We start from the raw sequence: 17,156 nt of genomic DNA, 5'->3' as shown, positions 1-17,156 counted from the left end.
AAAACTTACACTCAAAACTTTTAATTGCTATGAAAAGAGAGGCAAATTAACCCATTACAATATGACTGAAAACAACTGACCAACCAATTATTGTTTTGTGGAGAGGAAAATGAATCAATGTACCTTAATGTTGAAAACATCTCCAATGACTGCCTTGAATTTGAAATCTGGATGGTCCCATCTCTGGGTTCCATTCTTTTCTATCCTGCCTTTAGATTTCCACTTCTGGTGGCCATGTTTGACAACAATTTCAAACACATCTCCTGGACACAATCTGGCAAATCCAGCCATTCCTGAGAAGACAAACTTAATTTACAACCATGCAAAAACATGCAAGGAATCAGTTCTTGAAATGTCACTTAACATGTAATTGTCAAAAATCAATGCTAATATTTTCAGATTTGCTAACTTTTGTGAATACCTTTTAGTTTACATGAGAAAGTTCCCATCATAGCCTCCAGCTGTGCCTCGATGGAGCACATTGTCTACAAAATAGAAACATCCACTTAAAATTACAAAATCTTCTAAGAGTTCTCTCCCTTTCACCTTGTAAATCTCTTCTTTGACAAAAGTTTTCCTGAACTTGCATTGAACTCGCCAGTGATAGAACAGGTAAAGAGAATGACAGATGATAATGAACAGTCTTACAGAAGATCATAGATCTTTGACCTGCTGATCTACCCAGAAATTCTGGGCAATGGTGTTTGGTGTTGTTTCTTTTTTTTTTTTGCTAACATTGATGGTCTTGGATCTTTTTAGAGGACAATAGATTGAAACAACAAGTTTAACTGATTAACAATATAACTATTAGGAAAGACATTCCATGGCACTGTGAAAAATTCATTAATCAGAAATAACTACATCACTTAAATGAAGTGATGAAAAACAAACAAAAACTTGGTCATATCAACAAATATTGTTTGATCTTGTTATATTGCCACAACTTTAATAACTTATCATTTACAAGTATCATTATTCTAATAGTATCTTTCAAACTTGAATTTCTTATTTAGCACCGAACTTGAATTTATAATTTTGGGTGAAATAAGGCTACATGAAATGGTTATGACACAGAATAATATTTTTATTTCACTTTGATTTTGAAGGACATTACAGAATGATTTTTGACAAGGGAAATTCATTACAAAACAGCACCTTGAACATCTTCCATGTGAAAGCAAAGAAACTTATATTTTTTTTCCTTGGCCTTTCATTTTATTTCTATTTATTGATATAAAAAAGGAGAAAAATCATTAATGAGAAATTAAAACATATTGATTAACTCAATGTGGATTGCTTTAATGGTTTCCATATCAAACTATAAGCCTGATTTATGATGCTGCTTTTCTCTAATTTTATATGGCAGCTTGTGTCTCGGTCAATACCAACCTGGGAGCATTCCTTCAGTCCGTATCGAACTCTCTCCATCGAGTCTTTCTTGCGATGGGGAGATACTATGAAGGCTCGCTGCAAGGTTCTAGTACCTGAAACATTAATTTCAAAAATGAGCTCCAACAGATAGTAAAAAGCATTAGCTGGTTGGAGAATTTGGGTAGTCTGCAAGAACAAAAAAAAAATCAACAGGGAGGCTTTGGTTTCATCTTATCTTTAAACCTCTTAATATAGCTTTGTTTTCAGCTGTTAAATTGGACGACTTTCAAAGTGTATTGCCACAGAGATCCAACAGCTAGAGAAAATATGTGAGCTGTTTTGAATGAGCCATAATCCTGCCGTGACTTTATAATCCAGTTTGATTGCACTCACCTTCTCTCATTTGTTGCTGTACAATATAATTGTCATGGAGTTCCTCAATCTAAATTGGAAAATGATGAAATTCTTTAGCATTGTATGCTGCATCAGATAATAATGAAATTCTTTAGCAATGCATGCTGTACCAGAAAATAATTAAATTTTTCTAATGTTTGATTCATACTCTTTGTCCATTTACAAGCAAAACAGGAAAGATCACCTTAAAATTTGTATCTCAAGTTAATTAGCTAATGATATTGAAAAAATTTGTCTTGGACATGGATTTATATCCCAAAAGTCAGAACTGACTCAATTCAAGAATACATGTAACATGTTGTTGTGTTGAGCAACCCAATTGTGGTATCCAATGTCCATGTAGTGAACCAAATTGATGTGAATTAAAAATCAGGAATCATAATCTCTCTCTCTCTCTCTCTCTCTCTCTCTCTCTCGTTTCTTACCTTTGCCAGATGAAATTCTAATCTCTTTAGGTATCTCTCAGCAGATTTAATTTGCTGCAATAAAGAAACAAAATAACAGTCTTCATTTATTATATGTTTTCTATTCATTTTAAATGTTCATTCAATCATAATATTCCAAGAAAAATATATTTGATCTTCTAAACTTTTAATTCATATACATGTAATGAAATTCTGAACAATGATCTATTGTACCGGTATGCTTTCCTGGTTTCATAATTTTTCTCTAAAAGACCACACAAATATATTTTGCTACAAAGGGTGTTTATGTGTAAATGAAAACAACATCTGCATGCACTGCTCCTACTAAGAAATCAAATTTTCTTAATGGTACTCAGTGTAAAAATTCACACTCTAAATGAGTTGTTTACGAGCTCTTTATTTGAGCCACTTAGACCACTGCCATAAAAATACCGTAATGAGGAAAATGGTGCCATTTGTCTACCCTCATTTCTTTAGATGTTTCAAAAAGATTTTATTTTGCTAATGTTTAAGACTTCCCATAAAATGTTATTTGGTTTGAACAGGAAGGTCGCACTGACTGTCCCAAATAATGATAAATTGCCTGTCTTCATAAAATCTGGCACTTTAAAAGTATTTCTTTTTTATTGTACACAGTAATTGTTAGCAGCAAAGGTGGATTAAAATCATGATATATGAGACCTTTTGGTCTCTCATGCTAAAAACGATACATTTAAATATGTACATCATTTTAAGTTTTCAACCAATAACAAGTTTATTTGAAATTTTGCAAAAAAGATCTATTTCTCATTATAGATGTTTACCAAAAAATTCCATAGGAGTGAATCTACACTATTAATTTAAAAGGCTCAACCATTCGCCACACCAAAATCTTAATAAGTTCATGTAGTTAAACATGAAATCATCCAAGTACCTGTTTTCGTCTATTTTAAGTACATGGATTGCATGGTGATATACTTAAAAATTACAAGTATCAAATTAAGTTTCAACTTCAATCTTGAAAGGTTCTACAACGAACACTTAACGGTTAAAATTAGGCTGCTTGTTGAAAATTACGTAAAGTAATATATAATTGGCCGCTATTGATCTTCAACAAAGATGGTTTTTGTGTCATGACGAAAACAAACTACTAGCTTTCTGTACTGTAGCGCTACTGTTAGTTTATTGATCATCTCTACGCAATAATGTCTACCATCTGCGGGGAAAAAAAAACTACCGTAATAATAAACCCCACACTTCCTTCCTACACAAATAATGGTTGACCAAACATAAACAGGGATTCAGGTGAACAAATGACATCACAACTACTTCACAAACCTACATACGTGTATGTTATACGTCAGCTCAGAGCTTCATTAGAATCTGGGGGTCTTTTTCTTTTTTTATTGGGGAGGGGGGGGGGGGGAGGAAGAAGAATCTCTATATAGCTCCAAATCCATCCCCTCTTAACTTTTTATCATTTAAGGCATGTAGGTAGGCGCCAGGAGGAATATACTCAGACACTGGCCCAGGAATAGTCTCCATTGAAACTATTCCATTCTGCCAATCTTTTCATCTTTGAGGCATATTACTTAAAAAGCATAGGGGCAGGAGGCACTCATTTTGTAGGAACTTTGTAGTTTTAAACAGAATTTGAAAGAATCTTAAGGCAAAGTCTTAGGGAAGTTTATAAATTCTTTGGATACTGGTACTTCCTTACTATTCATTAATACATATATATGCCTGGCCACAACTTGAGGAAAAACTTAAGTAATTATGGTATGCAGTGCAACTTTGTAATATCTAACCCTTCATTAGTGCAAGACGTACATGCTGACACACAAAGTGGTACAGTTTCCATGCTAATCATACCCGCACAAAACAATTATTTCATCAAAATCTCATGCAGGATAAGGATGCTTTATTTTTTTTAATTAGTTTAAACAAACAACATAATTAGGTTGATTAGGACATCACCGACAATGCTGGCAGTTATTACCTTGTCTGTTTCCAGCAATCTTCCCTACAGAGTTAAAGTTCCATCAAATAAAATAATAAATCTTTTCAACTCAGAAACTTGTCATATAATTCTGCTTAATTGTGAAAATTTTGTTGTGGTTTTTATTAAAAAAAAAAAAAGGAAGTAAAACACAAAAATGACCGTAAAAAATTTGCAAATTATTCTATGACTCCAATAGGGATGACCAATTAATTAAGTGTATATAGAATTCTTTAGAAGATAAAAGGTAGCAGGGAATGCTGGTCTTAGTTCTATGCGATGTTTGCTGTGTGTTTGATTGGTGTCGATGTGTTTTTTCCATTAGATGTAGATCCGAGTGTTTCAGTGCTTACTTGTGAGGTGGTAGTTTGGTCAACAGTCCTGGAATGTAGAGCCTCAATATCATCCCTGGTGGCCTGGATAAAATCTCTGTAACAGAGAGAAAAGGAAACAGTTAAATTGTCGTTTGGATGCCATATGTGGGTGAAAATATGTATACTCTGATTCAAATGATGATAAAATAAATACAACATGTGTCACTTATTTACATATATATATATATATATGCAAATTCATGTAGATAAAAATTAATATGAAAGCAATTGTAACGAAAAACTGATATTCTATATTATAGAACACCTGCATTTCAAGGTTAAAGGCCTTAAATTCATATAAATTATATAGATTACAACACAGATAAAACTTTCATCATTTATTATTATATGTTGATATAAAATGTATTTGTGTAATTTTTACCCATGTAATGATTCAGAAAAGCTTTTAGTCAACATAGGCATTAAAAAGAAGTAAAAACTGCTATAAAGTGACATTAATTGCCTTCTCAAAAACTTGATAATGACGCGAAAAATGAAACATTTTCTGCTACATTTGTTTATACAAGCATCTTATTTCAGAAGGAAGAATTTCGTTTTTTCATATGACTAACGCTCATTCAAAATGGGGATCACGCGAGCAAGGAAGATTCTAGTGAGTCAGACATCGCAATTTTCATAAAATTGTCCATATAGTTCTATAGACATATGAAAGACCCGGTGAGTCCTTTGCACACAATTGTAATAAAGATTGGGTGTGTTTACTGTTAATAATTCATGAGATATTTCAGATATAGCTGATCGTTTTTAAATCCCAGCTTTTGTCATTAATGAGACTTTGAGCCACATGTCGGATAAACAAACATCTGTCCCTTCTGCTTACAGCACAATAAGATGTACTTATGTAACACAAGCACTACTTATAATTAGTAAGAAGATGACATTCCAAACCTACTAAATGTCTGAGGAAGCAATATACAGGAAACACACGCATGTCATAATATATTTTACTATGTGACGCACAAGTCCATACACATATACACACTGTATTTTCTTTACTGATGTTATATATGTATCTCATGATAACCTCTTTATATTTCATATAATTTTCAAATAAATATATTTATAAATAACATCATAGTATTTTATACCAAGTACAAGTATAACATGTTCAGGTGTGGCCAGGTAGATGTTATTTTTGGAGCTAGTGTAATGATACATTCCGTTCAGTTCTATAAAAACCAACCTTCTTTAACCACAGTTATCTTTATAACTGATTTCAGAGACCCCCTCATGCTAAGACCCTTGGAGCCAGATATAAATTTCACACCAAATTAGCTACCACCATAAACCACCATATCAGCTGATAAATTGCATGACAAGGTGATCAGCTATGGATGTGCAATATGTCTCACACAATTAAAGTACTTTTTCTAATTCCACTCCCAAATAATCTGAACTTAAGAAAGTTTTTGATCTATACAATTACATCATGACATCACAGTTGGACTCTTGCATGCATTTCCAGGTGAAAATAACTTGTCAAGGAAGCTCTTCTTTCCTTTGTCGATGCATGCTTGACATTCCGCTGGGCTTGAGGCATATATACACAGGAGTCAATGTGTTGGGTCAGGTATAGCAATGGCTAATTTACTGATACTAATTATGCACTCTGCCTCTAGCTAATTGTCACTTTGAAAAAAAACACAGACAATCTGTTGTACCCATTTCCTGCCAAAATTCAAGTTTTCTATCTAAAAATTATAGGACTTGTAACCACTAGGCAATATATGAATGGTATCCATCTGATTAATATAGGTATTAATCTTTGGTTTTTTTTATTTTTTGAATCGACATTTTTAAAAACCATGAATGCGGAGTGTACTAGCTTTGATAGATAAAATATTGACTGACCCTGAGAAAGATTTTTAAAAAAAAATGGAAAACAGAATTTTACTTAAGAGATATCATCAAGTATGAATGTCCCCTAAAGCCATATCAACAATAAAAATATAATTTGATCATCATATTAAATCAAAAGTAATAAAAATTCATAACACGCCTCAGGACAATTGAAATTCTTGGTATCATAAATAAAAAATGTTCCCAATAAATATAATCTTTTCAGAACTGCTACCAATAAATATTTGTGATTAGATGGTATCTTATTGTATTACGCAAAATCTCTTCAATCAAATAAAGTACAATGCAGTACATTTAACCACGCACACAGTCAATATTTCCTTATGATATGAAACTCGCTGAGTCACTGCTCCTTCATAGAAAAATATATAAAAAATACCTAAAAACAAATAAAAATACCAAGTTGAAATATGAAACCATGCACCTACCTAATTCCATTTTTGACGCTATTAAACATCAGAAGGGTTCTATTGGGCCTTGGGACTTTCGGCATCTTTGGGGACTTCTTGAAACTGAGGCTAGTGCTGGACTTAGAGGTGGGGGAGTTTTTATGGAGGGTCCAATGTCCCCGGGCCCGGAGTGTCTCCCCCAGAACTGGGGCCCCCGAGGGAGTGTGCTGGACGTCATGGTGGGCCTTCATGGCTAGACTGCCCCCAAACGAGTGACTTCTCAGGACAGGGGTAGACTTGCTGTTATATCTGACGTGCTCCAATTGAACATGGTTATCCAACTGGAAGGGATCTTTTCTGGTCACTGGAACTGTAATAGAGAAGAGGAAGAGTTACTCATCAGAAGATCTAGTTACATCATCGAGTGGAAACCTTAATCTATTGTCTATCCATGCAAACCAATCCAATGAAACCTTGCCCCAATGAAAACTCTCTATGGTGCCAAACACCAGACAGTCATAAATTTTCCATTCAGGGCATTGTTTCCGCTTCCAATCTCCTATATCAATATTCCAACCCTGCTATGGGGGAATCAAATGATCAAATCAAAAGAAAACTTTAATTTCATTCCCCCTTTTTCATTAAGATCAATAAACCAACAAAGATTCCCCCTGATCTCCTACCATATTTTTTTATTCCTGCTGCACAGAAAATTTTGCATCACAAAAATATAATCAATATTCTATGCATACCATACTATATCATCAGCCAATATAAGTCCCCTAGTACCAGTCTGAATTAAAGCCAAAGTGACAGTTCAATTTGTAGACAAATCAACTGCCTTAATAACATGCACAGATGAGTACGTCAGTATGAGGTCTTTACAACCTTCCCATTGTTTACCAACACCTGTAAATTACCTGTATAATCCCATTATCTCCACATAATCCCACGGGATTATCACCTCATAATACTCTCAATGAACACATTTCAGGCCTTAATTTGCATCCAGTATCAGAGACTGTACCAGTAGAGCAGCTCTTAATATTATCAATAAGTAAAGCTCCCATTGATAAAAGGGGAGATAACGAATAGCGCATAGGTCTTTGTCACAAAAAATGAGGAGAATCTCCCCCTTCCTTATCTACCCTGCAGATAACAGCACTGAAATTCCCAGGTTGTTCACAATCAGGAAGGGGGTTTCCTGACTACTAAATCCTTGAATTTGCAGAGACCAAGAAACACTATATAAATATCCAACAGTCAATATAACTGGGTACATCACTATACCCAATAGTACTACAGTTTTTGTACTGTGTGTGATAAAATTAATTTTGTAAAAAGAAAATATATGGTTGAAATATTTTGTTATGTGCATCGTAATTCCTATCAAAGATTTTCAAAAGTTTGCAATGTAAGCTATACTTAACTAGAGCGAAAATTTCTCCATGTACCATTCCCTACTATCTATCTCACATAAAAGCTGATTGCACGGCCTAGTAACATTGTGTATGTAAAGCCATCACTTTTCAAGATACATTGACTGATCTCTATTTATGCTCAAAGCGATTAATACACAGAAATTTACATTCACTTGTAATCAGAAAACACACAAAGCAGTATATAGCAGGAATTTTGGTTCCTCTATCAGAAACTGTACATTTGATGATTTAATCAATATACACCAAAAAATATCTCTTCCTACACCAAACCCCCCCCCCCCCCCCCAGAAAAAAACGGTTACCATGGTGACTGGCGTCTTACTTTAAGAAGATAATCAAGTTTTTTAACAGTAACTTAATGAAATTTATTAATCTATGAAGAAGCTGCTCTCTCTCGGGAACTAGCTATTTCAGAAAATAGGATGGCTCTATACTAACGTAGACATATGGTACTCAATCAGTAGAATTCAAATCACAATATACTGACATGTCAGGAGTAGTTCAAAATACTTAGTCCCAAAATTATTACCTTCTATGACAGTTAAATCATCAGAATACACTCAAAATCAGAATCCAGATACAGTCAGTCAGAGAATTGCTGTTATAAGCGTCAAGAACTCTTAATATATCTGACGATCAGGACTCCACCCTATGAAATGTGTGAGGTTGAGGAGGAACTGAAATCTAATGCCTAATCTACACTCAAGCAAAGAGTCCCTCTTTTACGTGATAGTGAAATATGTCCCTCTGTCATTCTAAACATAGGTGTGTTGGCATATTACACAACAAGCATATTACACATCATAGCATCGTATATAGTAAAGAATCGACTTATTGATCCAGCTGACCTACAATTTCATTCTTACCTTCTGATTAGCTATGGTCGTGACTAACATCAGTTAGTTCGATAAATGGCTATCCTTTTAGCGCTATGTAAACTATGATTGATCCTGGAGATAAACAATTACACAGGTAAAACAAAAATTTTAATCTGCCATTGTTCCCATCTTGTGTAGAAGGCGTGACCGACAGTCTCTTTCTATATATCTCTCTCTCCCTTGTATATCAACAATCAATATTCATGTTATCTTGGTCTACTCTGCTTCATGTTATTAGTACTAACCAGCTTAAAGGATAAATCAGATTTGTAATTAAAATCCCATTATATTCAGTCACAGTTAAAAACAATCACCATCCACGATCAGAAATATCATTTCAGCAGCTGTGAGGCTGCAATGAGAGCAAAGATTTTTTACTCTGCTTTTTCCACGTGGCTCATTAAAAACTAACGACTTCACTGTATAAAACTAACGACTTTACTGTACACGACGTGGTAGTTCACACATTACATATGTCTATACACTGGAGTCGTAATCCATTATGAAAACAGCCAATTCAGTGGAACTATCAAGAAACACTACTCAACTTCCAAATTGATCACTTCCGATGGCTAAAACAGTCTATAGAGCATGGAGGAAAAACATGCCAGCCTTGCAATGGTTTTACAACAGGGGGCATCAACGAGTTAGTTATATTAGCCTATAGCAGTAATAAACTTGTGACAGTTCCTCCCAGATCTCTATATAAAAACACTACTGTACAGAGCCATGGAGTTATCGGATACAGTTCCTGTCACATGTCTGGTGCTGAAGTTTGATGCTATTCACAAACAATAATTTTTTAATAAAATTGGATTTTCTGACAGGCATGCAGTCTGACTGTAGCTAGCTAGCTAGCTGTTGGATAAAACGTTGGGCTACCTAAGGGATTTCCCAGTTTTAGTAGGACAACAAAGAACAAGGAAAGATATAATGCTTGGTTATGACCAACTTGATAAAGGCATGTGACCCAGTGGACAATAAATATATGATGGGAGATCATTACAGAATGCACCATTGATCTATTAGTAGATATCAGTTGTGGAGAGTTCAATACTTTTAGAAACACTGACGATGCCCCTAATTTCACCTCAGCCGAGTTAAAACTAAGCTGAAGATTAATGGGACATCAACAGGCCCGTGTCATGATGGTTATGGGAGATCAAGTTACCAGGTCGATGCAATTAAGAATGTGGAGGATCCAAGATCCGCACACACATGAATTCACAACAGGAAATCACAGACATGATTTTCCTTTTTTTTCAGTTTTAATGCCCACAAAGCACGTAACACTTAAACGATTTCCTCTTTGCTGGCTTCAAGTAAACAAATAAATTCATCATTTTTGTTTCCATGAAATTTAAAATTATAAAATAATGTAATAAACAGATACTATAATATATAACATTTACAGTTAGAAAATTACTACCTTTTTTAAAAGTCTTTAAATCACTGAAAATTTGAAATGCTTTATATATTGATCAACAAGGATTTAACAAATTGAATTACATGTATTTGAAAGCAGGAGACAGCTGTTACAATTGAATATCTCTCTTTTATAGTAAAATATATATAGTCATTAGTTTGCTCTTAAAAAGTGCAAATGCAGCTATATAAAGGAAATACCAGTACATGTAATTACTGATGAATATGTATATACTCACAAGAAGAGGAAATGGGGGGGGGGGGGGGGGGAGGGGAGGTTAATTTTCAAGAACCTTTCATCTTTAAACAATTTCTTTGTCCCTAATGGTATTTAGTGCATTACTAATTCTTTTTATTTTTTTAGGAAAAAATATTCTATGGAAACTCGATCCCCATTTTCAAACAGTATGTTAAATTGTTTAAATAATCATTAATCTGGCTTGCAAGCAAATACTTGTAATATTTCTCCTTTAAAATCAATTTACACAAAAAAAGGATTATTAGTGTTTTATACGAACTACATTTTAAAAGCATTCAATTGGTCTTCAGAATATATTCCTATGCAAATGAGATATTTAGAAGAAAATTATATTACCATCACATTTACAGCTATAAATCCTCCGTCTAAACAATTCATGAGTATATGCATACAACATTGGAAGTATAGAGGAAAAACTCACTACATACCCACAAGTATCTTCCCATTAGAGAATTTCTTAGACCTCAACACAGTCATTGGTTCAAATTTCCAAAGTAATCCAAGTTAAAAAAGATATATCAAACAATTCTTTAAGTCAAGTACATGTACATCATTCTGGTGGAATAATGAATGAGAGAAACTGCATCATGCACTACTGTACAGTAGACAATACTGCCTGGGGGTAATGTTGATTGAAAAAAGTGATCAGTAGATCTTATCTGCCATAAAGACTGCTTTGAAGTCTGGCCTTGTCAGATTACCTTAGTATAACAATTAAAACTTGTCAAAATGACATGACCGCATTCAGACATCAAGATAGCGATCAATTACTGGGCTAGGAATGACAGAGAACAACACTGAGCTCTACAACACTCTACAATACAATGACCTGTCCAAAAACATTACATGTTGGTATGTACTATGTACCATGCTGACTTGTGTTTATCTAAGCTGACATTTAATACTGTAATTAAACTAATCACTCATTGTACTGAGTGATCATCTTTTAAATTAATTATGCAATCTTTCTTCTTTAGGAATTAATCTGTTATTTTCTGAAATAAAAATAAAAATTTAAATGTCTATATATTAAAGGGGGAGTAATCAATTTAACTTAATCTTGTCCGAAAACTTATAAGTTATGCATACATGTTGTATTTTTGCCCCATTGGTCCGTTAACTTTAATTGTTAACAATGCAAAATGGGCACCTACTTCAAAATTTTTAAAGAATATAAACTTTTTCTTGAAGCCAGTGGTAAAAAATAACATGGAGCATATCAAAGAACCATATTTTGAGTAATTAAAATATCCTACAATTGAATTTCTGTGATCCAAATCTGTCCGGATTTTTCCAGATGTCCAAGAGCTTGGGTGTCCCAAAGTCCTCCTCATCCTCTCCACCAAGTCCAATATGTAAAAACCTCATCATAGATTCCCAAACAACCTCAAATAAAACGCTTGGTCTTTTTCACTTTCAACGACAAGTCACACCATGAAAAAACTGTTTCGAATGAAATGAGCAGAATTTCTCTCACTCTGTACTTGTTACACAGTCACATTCCATAAAACTAAATGCATCTCATTCCTTCGTGCACTGCCATTAAAAAAACCCAAACATTTGTCATTGGCAATAATTTTTGTACTCATGCATCTAGCGGTACTTTTTTGTTGTTTTGGTGTTGATGTAAACACACAGCCTCCAATAAGTCCTGGTCAGGGCTAGGTACTGGTGACAGGTTGATGGCCCTGACCAGCACTCACCCAGCCAGCAAGACAATATGTCTCCTTTCATCTGCGTTATTAATAGACATCCCTGGTGTCCTCTCCTCCCCTTTGGACCATCATAAAAAGTAAATTTAGTAAGAAAACAAGCTCATCAATAAATGTACTTGGGGGGGGGGGGGGGGGGGGTAATGCTTTGAGTGCAGAAAACAAAAACAAGGACCTAGATTTTTCATTTTTTCTCAGAGGATTTTTAACAGTATATATAGTGACCATTATTACCCCATTTTGCAAAGTATTATCAATTACATCACCCAATTTGTGCAAATTTGTATTCAAAAGAAATTGTCAACAAAACACTTGAGAGGATCAAACTTGTCAAGCCATCATGTTATCGACAAAACAAAAACTAGTAAACAAATTCCACACAAACATTACGGTATAGACATCTTGCTGTTTGGAACATGTTTGCGTGAAAGATCCTCTTTTATCTAACAAACACTTAAGAATGTCAACCCAATGACAACAAAACCTAACTAGACTATTATTAAGTAACATAAGCTCTTCAATGAATCAATACAAGACTGGAATTGAACTCGGAATTACCTGTTCCAACTGTTTGCCGAGTTGATTGCAGAGCCTCATTTTTTATGTCAACCCATTATAAACAGGGCAATTTCGAAAAAACAAACCTTTTAAAACACACAGCCTGTTTTCTCTTTTTAAAACAATGCATTCTGTCCCTAAATATCAAGAAGAATGTTGACAATTTTCTTATAAATAATTCATAAATATACAATGTATAGGGACAAGATGTTTTATGTGGTCTGAATATAGATGTTATTTAATTTGGACTTCATGCATGCATACAAATCCAATTCTGAAAGATCGTTTAGGTACGTTTTATAAACGCATGCTGGTAGCAAGGTACATGTACCATTACTTTGTACAAGGATTAACACTATGACCAACCGGGCAGTGTATTCTAGCTACGTGATTGATGGTACATGTGGCTGTATACACCTGCATGCTCATATTAGTCCCTTCTTCCAGGCCTAGCAGTACATTATTAATTTGTTACCCAGAGGTTAATGGCTTTTTCCCCTCCAAGGGGCACAATTAATTTACGCAAAATATTGGTCAACAGATTAATGACCTTGAAGCCTGTCAAAAGAAGGAAAAACCTTGGCAAGAGAATTAGCTATGATTTTACTTATAAGCACAGAAGATTGAACAAGGCCAGAAAATTAACTGTGTGCATGGAACAATTTAGTAACTGAATCCCAAACCAAACAATCTTCTGTCTTATGTCAACAATTATGGTCCATCAAACACCAATGAACTCAAGAGCCAGAATTAGAGCAGACGGCCCACTAAAGCAGAAGACTATGCAAGTACTGGTCATCAACCCCTGTAGACTTCAGGAGAAATCATCAATCAATCTATAAACTCACTGACTAAGACAAGAGTTGATACCCAGATCCATGCTTCATCCACAAAAAGGTTGACTCCAAGGTGAAGCAAAAGGTGAAGGAACAGGCAAGGCCTGTGTTCACAACTCAATTTGTTTGTGAAGATCATATCATTGTAGCAATAATGGAGTTTTTCTGAGACCAAGGACACAAAACTCATTGATAAATTAGAAAAACTCATGCAATTATTTTTGGCTAAGAATTTTTCTCTTAACACCATCTAACCCTTCATTATAAAAGGAAATTTTAGATCAAGATAAATTAGGCACCTCAACCTTTCATACTTGTGGCATGCATGCAAACATGCATCAACTGATTACCAAATTACATAATGGCAAAGAAATGGCAGGTTCATGTTTTTGGATTGTTTGTAAAACAACATGGACAATGAATGGAAAGAAAAGACTGTTAAAAGGCTGTACTAACAAGATGTTTGGCACCATAAACCTGTCCCCCACGTCTGGACTGGCCATCCATCAACGAGACCCTACTACTGTCAGTGACCATGGAACACTACAGTCCACAGTCCATCTCATCAATGGCAGGCTTAGGGCCTTGTAATACTGCAAACATCATTGGCAGTTCTGCTAATTGCTGTATGAATATCAGTGATCAACATTATGATGTCATTTTCTCCGCAAACATTAAAAACTGCCATCACGTCAGAATTTCATGAAAATGTCAGTCTGTTTCTGTCTCATCCAAAAAGGAGAAAAAATTATCTAAAAACAAGTTTATCTTGCACCATTTGCACTATGTCATCTGTTTCTTTATGCATAAAACATGGCCTTTTTTCTGCATAGGCATGCTCAAGGCACGTAGCATATGTATAGTTTTTCAACAAAAGTGGCCAAATAAAAAGTGGAGGGGCCTGAATTGGCTAATACATGTACATTAATCTTTGAAAACAGGTATGTTTCTTTAAAAAGTGAAGTCTTTCAAACTCTTCCTGTTGCTGTGCACTTGTGTTCTGTCAGAATGCCTTTGTGAATCATTGAGAGGGCTCAATGGTCATGGCCAATTTTAGAGTGTATTATTCTCCTTTTGAAGAAGAGCTCATAATAAAAAATCTAGAAAATACCGGGTTCCCAAATTTTTAAAACGAAAAATTCATGGATATTTCTTGACTGAATAACAGTTTATAGGTAAAAAAATCATATCTTAACGTATTTGGTAGATCTGATGGTTAATTTGTTGACCAATGAGCCTCCTTAATATGTACCATATATCTGTACATGCACTGTTTAATTCTGTTTCAATACCAGTATATGATATTCAACCAAAATTTACAATTAAATTCCTGTAGATCTCAGAAAATTATTGTAATATATAATGAAATAGTGATTTTTTAAAAATACATTACACATGCATACAGTTATATATGTATAAGTATATCAATTTTTTTTTATCACGATCTTCCCTATATTCCGTAACACATTAAACCATCTGATGTAGGCGGTGCTATTTCAATAGCTGTGCATTTATCTGTTTCATCTGGATATAGTAATTAATTAAATATACAGCAATTTTAAAGCTTGTTTTAAGAAATAAATGTCTTTGATACAGATGTACAGCTGTAGTAAATGTCTCGGATACAAAAATATTTGAATTCAAATGCAAGATCACACATTTTTTTAATTAGTTTTTGTTCAAATACCTTTATAAATTCAAATCAGCCAGCTAGCAACTGCAAACATTCAATTTCTCTTTTTCCCAGTTTTTCCATGACAAATACATGTATCACGAATAATGAACAATCTCACAAAGAAATCTGTGCTTACCTCCGCCAAGAACAATGAAATCACGCAAAATTCAAACCTACAGCATTAAAATGAATCTTTTCATCTAAAAACTTAGTAAGAACATGGTAATAGATTTTTTATAAAACAATTCAGATCGAATTGATAAAGGTTTGAGATGAGGATCATCTTACACAGTGTTCAGGCCTGTCGGAGCAATGAACGCCCAGGGACACTAGGGTTTCTGTTGAGGCCGAAGGGATTTAACTTCACCCCACCCTAACATAACGCAGCAGGAGGGAGCTTCGAACTTACGTGTAATAAGGCTGTCATACATTTAATGGAGCAATAATGTTCCTTTGTGTTTTGCATTGTTTTTGTCCACTCCCTTACCAAAAAACTTTTTTGAAAAAAAAATATGAAATACTAAAACTTAAATTCATCTTTTTTGTATTACTTAAGTAATCAGCGGCAATTTCACAACTTTACTTTAATTACATGTACCGGCGGCCTGTACTTAAGAGAGGTATATTACAGGAGTATTTCATGTAATCAGCTGCAATGTTACTACTCTTCATTACTTACAAGTAATTAGGGCAAGTGAGTTATTTCTATTCCTAAAAAAAAAACTAAGCTTCATGTTTTGTCAAGATGACATGGAAAAGTAGACAAACTTCAGCAGGAGGAAGAAATTTGCTTTTTGTGTATTTTAGTGTATAATAAGAAACATTAATTTTAAAAAAGCAGAACAAAAAAAAAACCTTTTTCCAATTAAAAAGGGCTTCTCCTTTATGGGCTATATTGAATCAGTACCTAGGGAGAAAGTAATAACATATATTGCTGCTGTTAACCTGAGATCATTCCATAAAGAAGTATTAAGCCAGAGTTGATATACAATATAAGAACTCAATAATCCAGAGTTAATACATGTACACTGTAGAAACCTTGACTGTTAAATTGATGGAGTGAAAAACTTTGATAAGAAGAACTATTTTCATCCTAAGCACTGACACTTGCTAAATATACTCTCAACGGGAGTCTTTCTATTTTAGAAAAGGAGGTTTATTGGAAAAAAGGATGTAACTATTTTAATTTGGAGATAACTCCCCAACTCTTCTTCAGTAGATGTGAACTCTGGCGCCGAGGTCTAGCTAGCTGAGAGTTATTGATTCAGACAAGAGTGTTACTTTGTTCTATTGAATATTTAAAACAATTCACACATATACTGGAAAGTACATGAGATTATGCTTCTATCAGCAAACTATACAATTTACCCCAAATGCCATCATAAGATTTTCTTTTCCTTTCTTTTTTTTTGGTGGGGTTGGGGGGAAGGGGGGTAGGGGGGTAGGGGAGGAGTTTAAAGTTTGAAATTCACATTTTTTAAAATTTCTTCTCCCTATATATACATGTATATACATGTATATACAGTCAAACTTCGTTAT

General features: G+C 34.3%; 1 protein-coding gene across 9 annotated transcripts in view; it reads right to left on the bottom strand.

Annotated features, from left to right (window-relative positions):
- The window catches only part of LOC128166976 (rho family-interacting cell polarization regulator 2-like), a 32,773-nt gene that overhangs the window by 7,291 nt on the left and 8,326 nt on the right, over positions 1–17,156 (bottom strand). For 3 of the 9 annotated variants that reach the window (XM_052832572.1, XM_052832496.1, XM_052832655.1), the window contains 8 exons: positions 6,872–7,202; positions 4,542–4,617; positions 4,189–4,212; positions 2,211–2,264; positions 1,765–1,813; positions 1,390–1,484; positions 422–485; positions 124–293 (listed from right to left, as the gene is read on the bottom strand). In XM_052832572.1, coding sequence (XP_052688532.1) covers positions 124–293; positions 422–485; positions 1,390–1,484; positions 1,765–1,813; positions 2,211–2,264; positions 4,189–4,212; positions 4,542–4,617; positions 6,872–7,202 — 863 coding nt within the window. Of the gene's footprint in view, positions 1–123; positions 294–421; positions 486–1,389; positions 1,485–1,764; positions 1,814–2,210; positions 2,265–4,188; positions 4,213–4,541; positions 4,618–6,871; positions 7,203–7,752; positions 8,490–8,803; positions 9,109–9,140; positions 10,421–12,092; positions 12,622–17,156 lie in introns of those variants that run through there. The other 6 variants (XM_052832807.1, XM_052832887.1, XM_052833059.1 and 3 more) reach the window with 6 other exon arrangements.

This window comes from Crassostrea angulata, chromosome 1 (assembly GCF_025612915.1).
Source record: "Crassostrea angulata isolate pt1a10 chromosome 1, ASM2561291v2, whole genome shotgun sequence".
NCBI classification, from domain to species: domain Eukaryota; kingdom Metazoa; phylum Mollusca; class Bivalvia; order Ostreida; family Ostreidae; genus Magallana; species Magallana angulata.
This window is presented reverse-complemented; position numbering and strand designations above follow the sequence as displayed.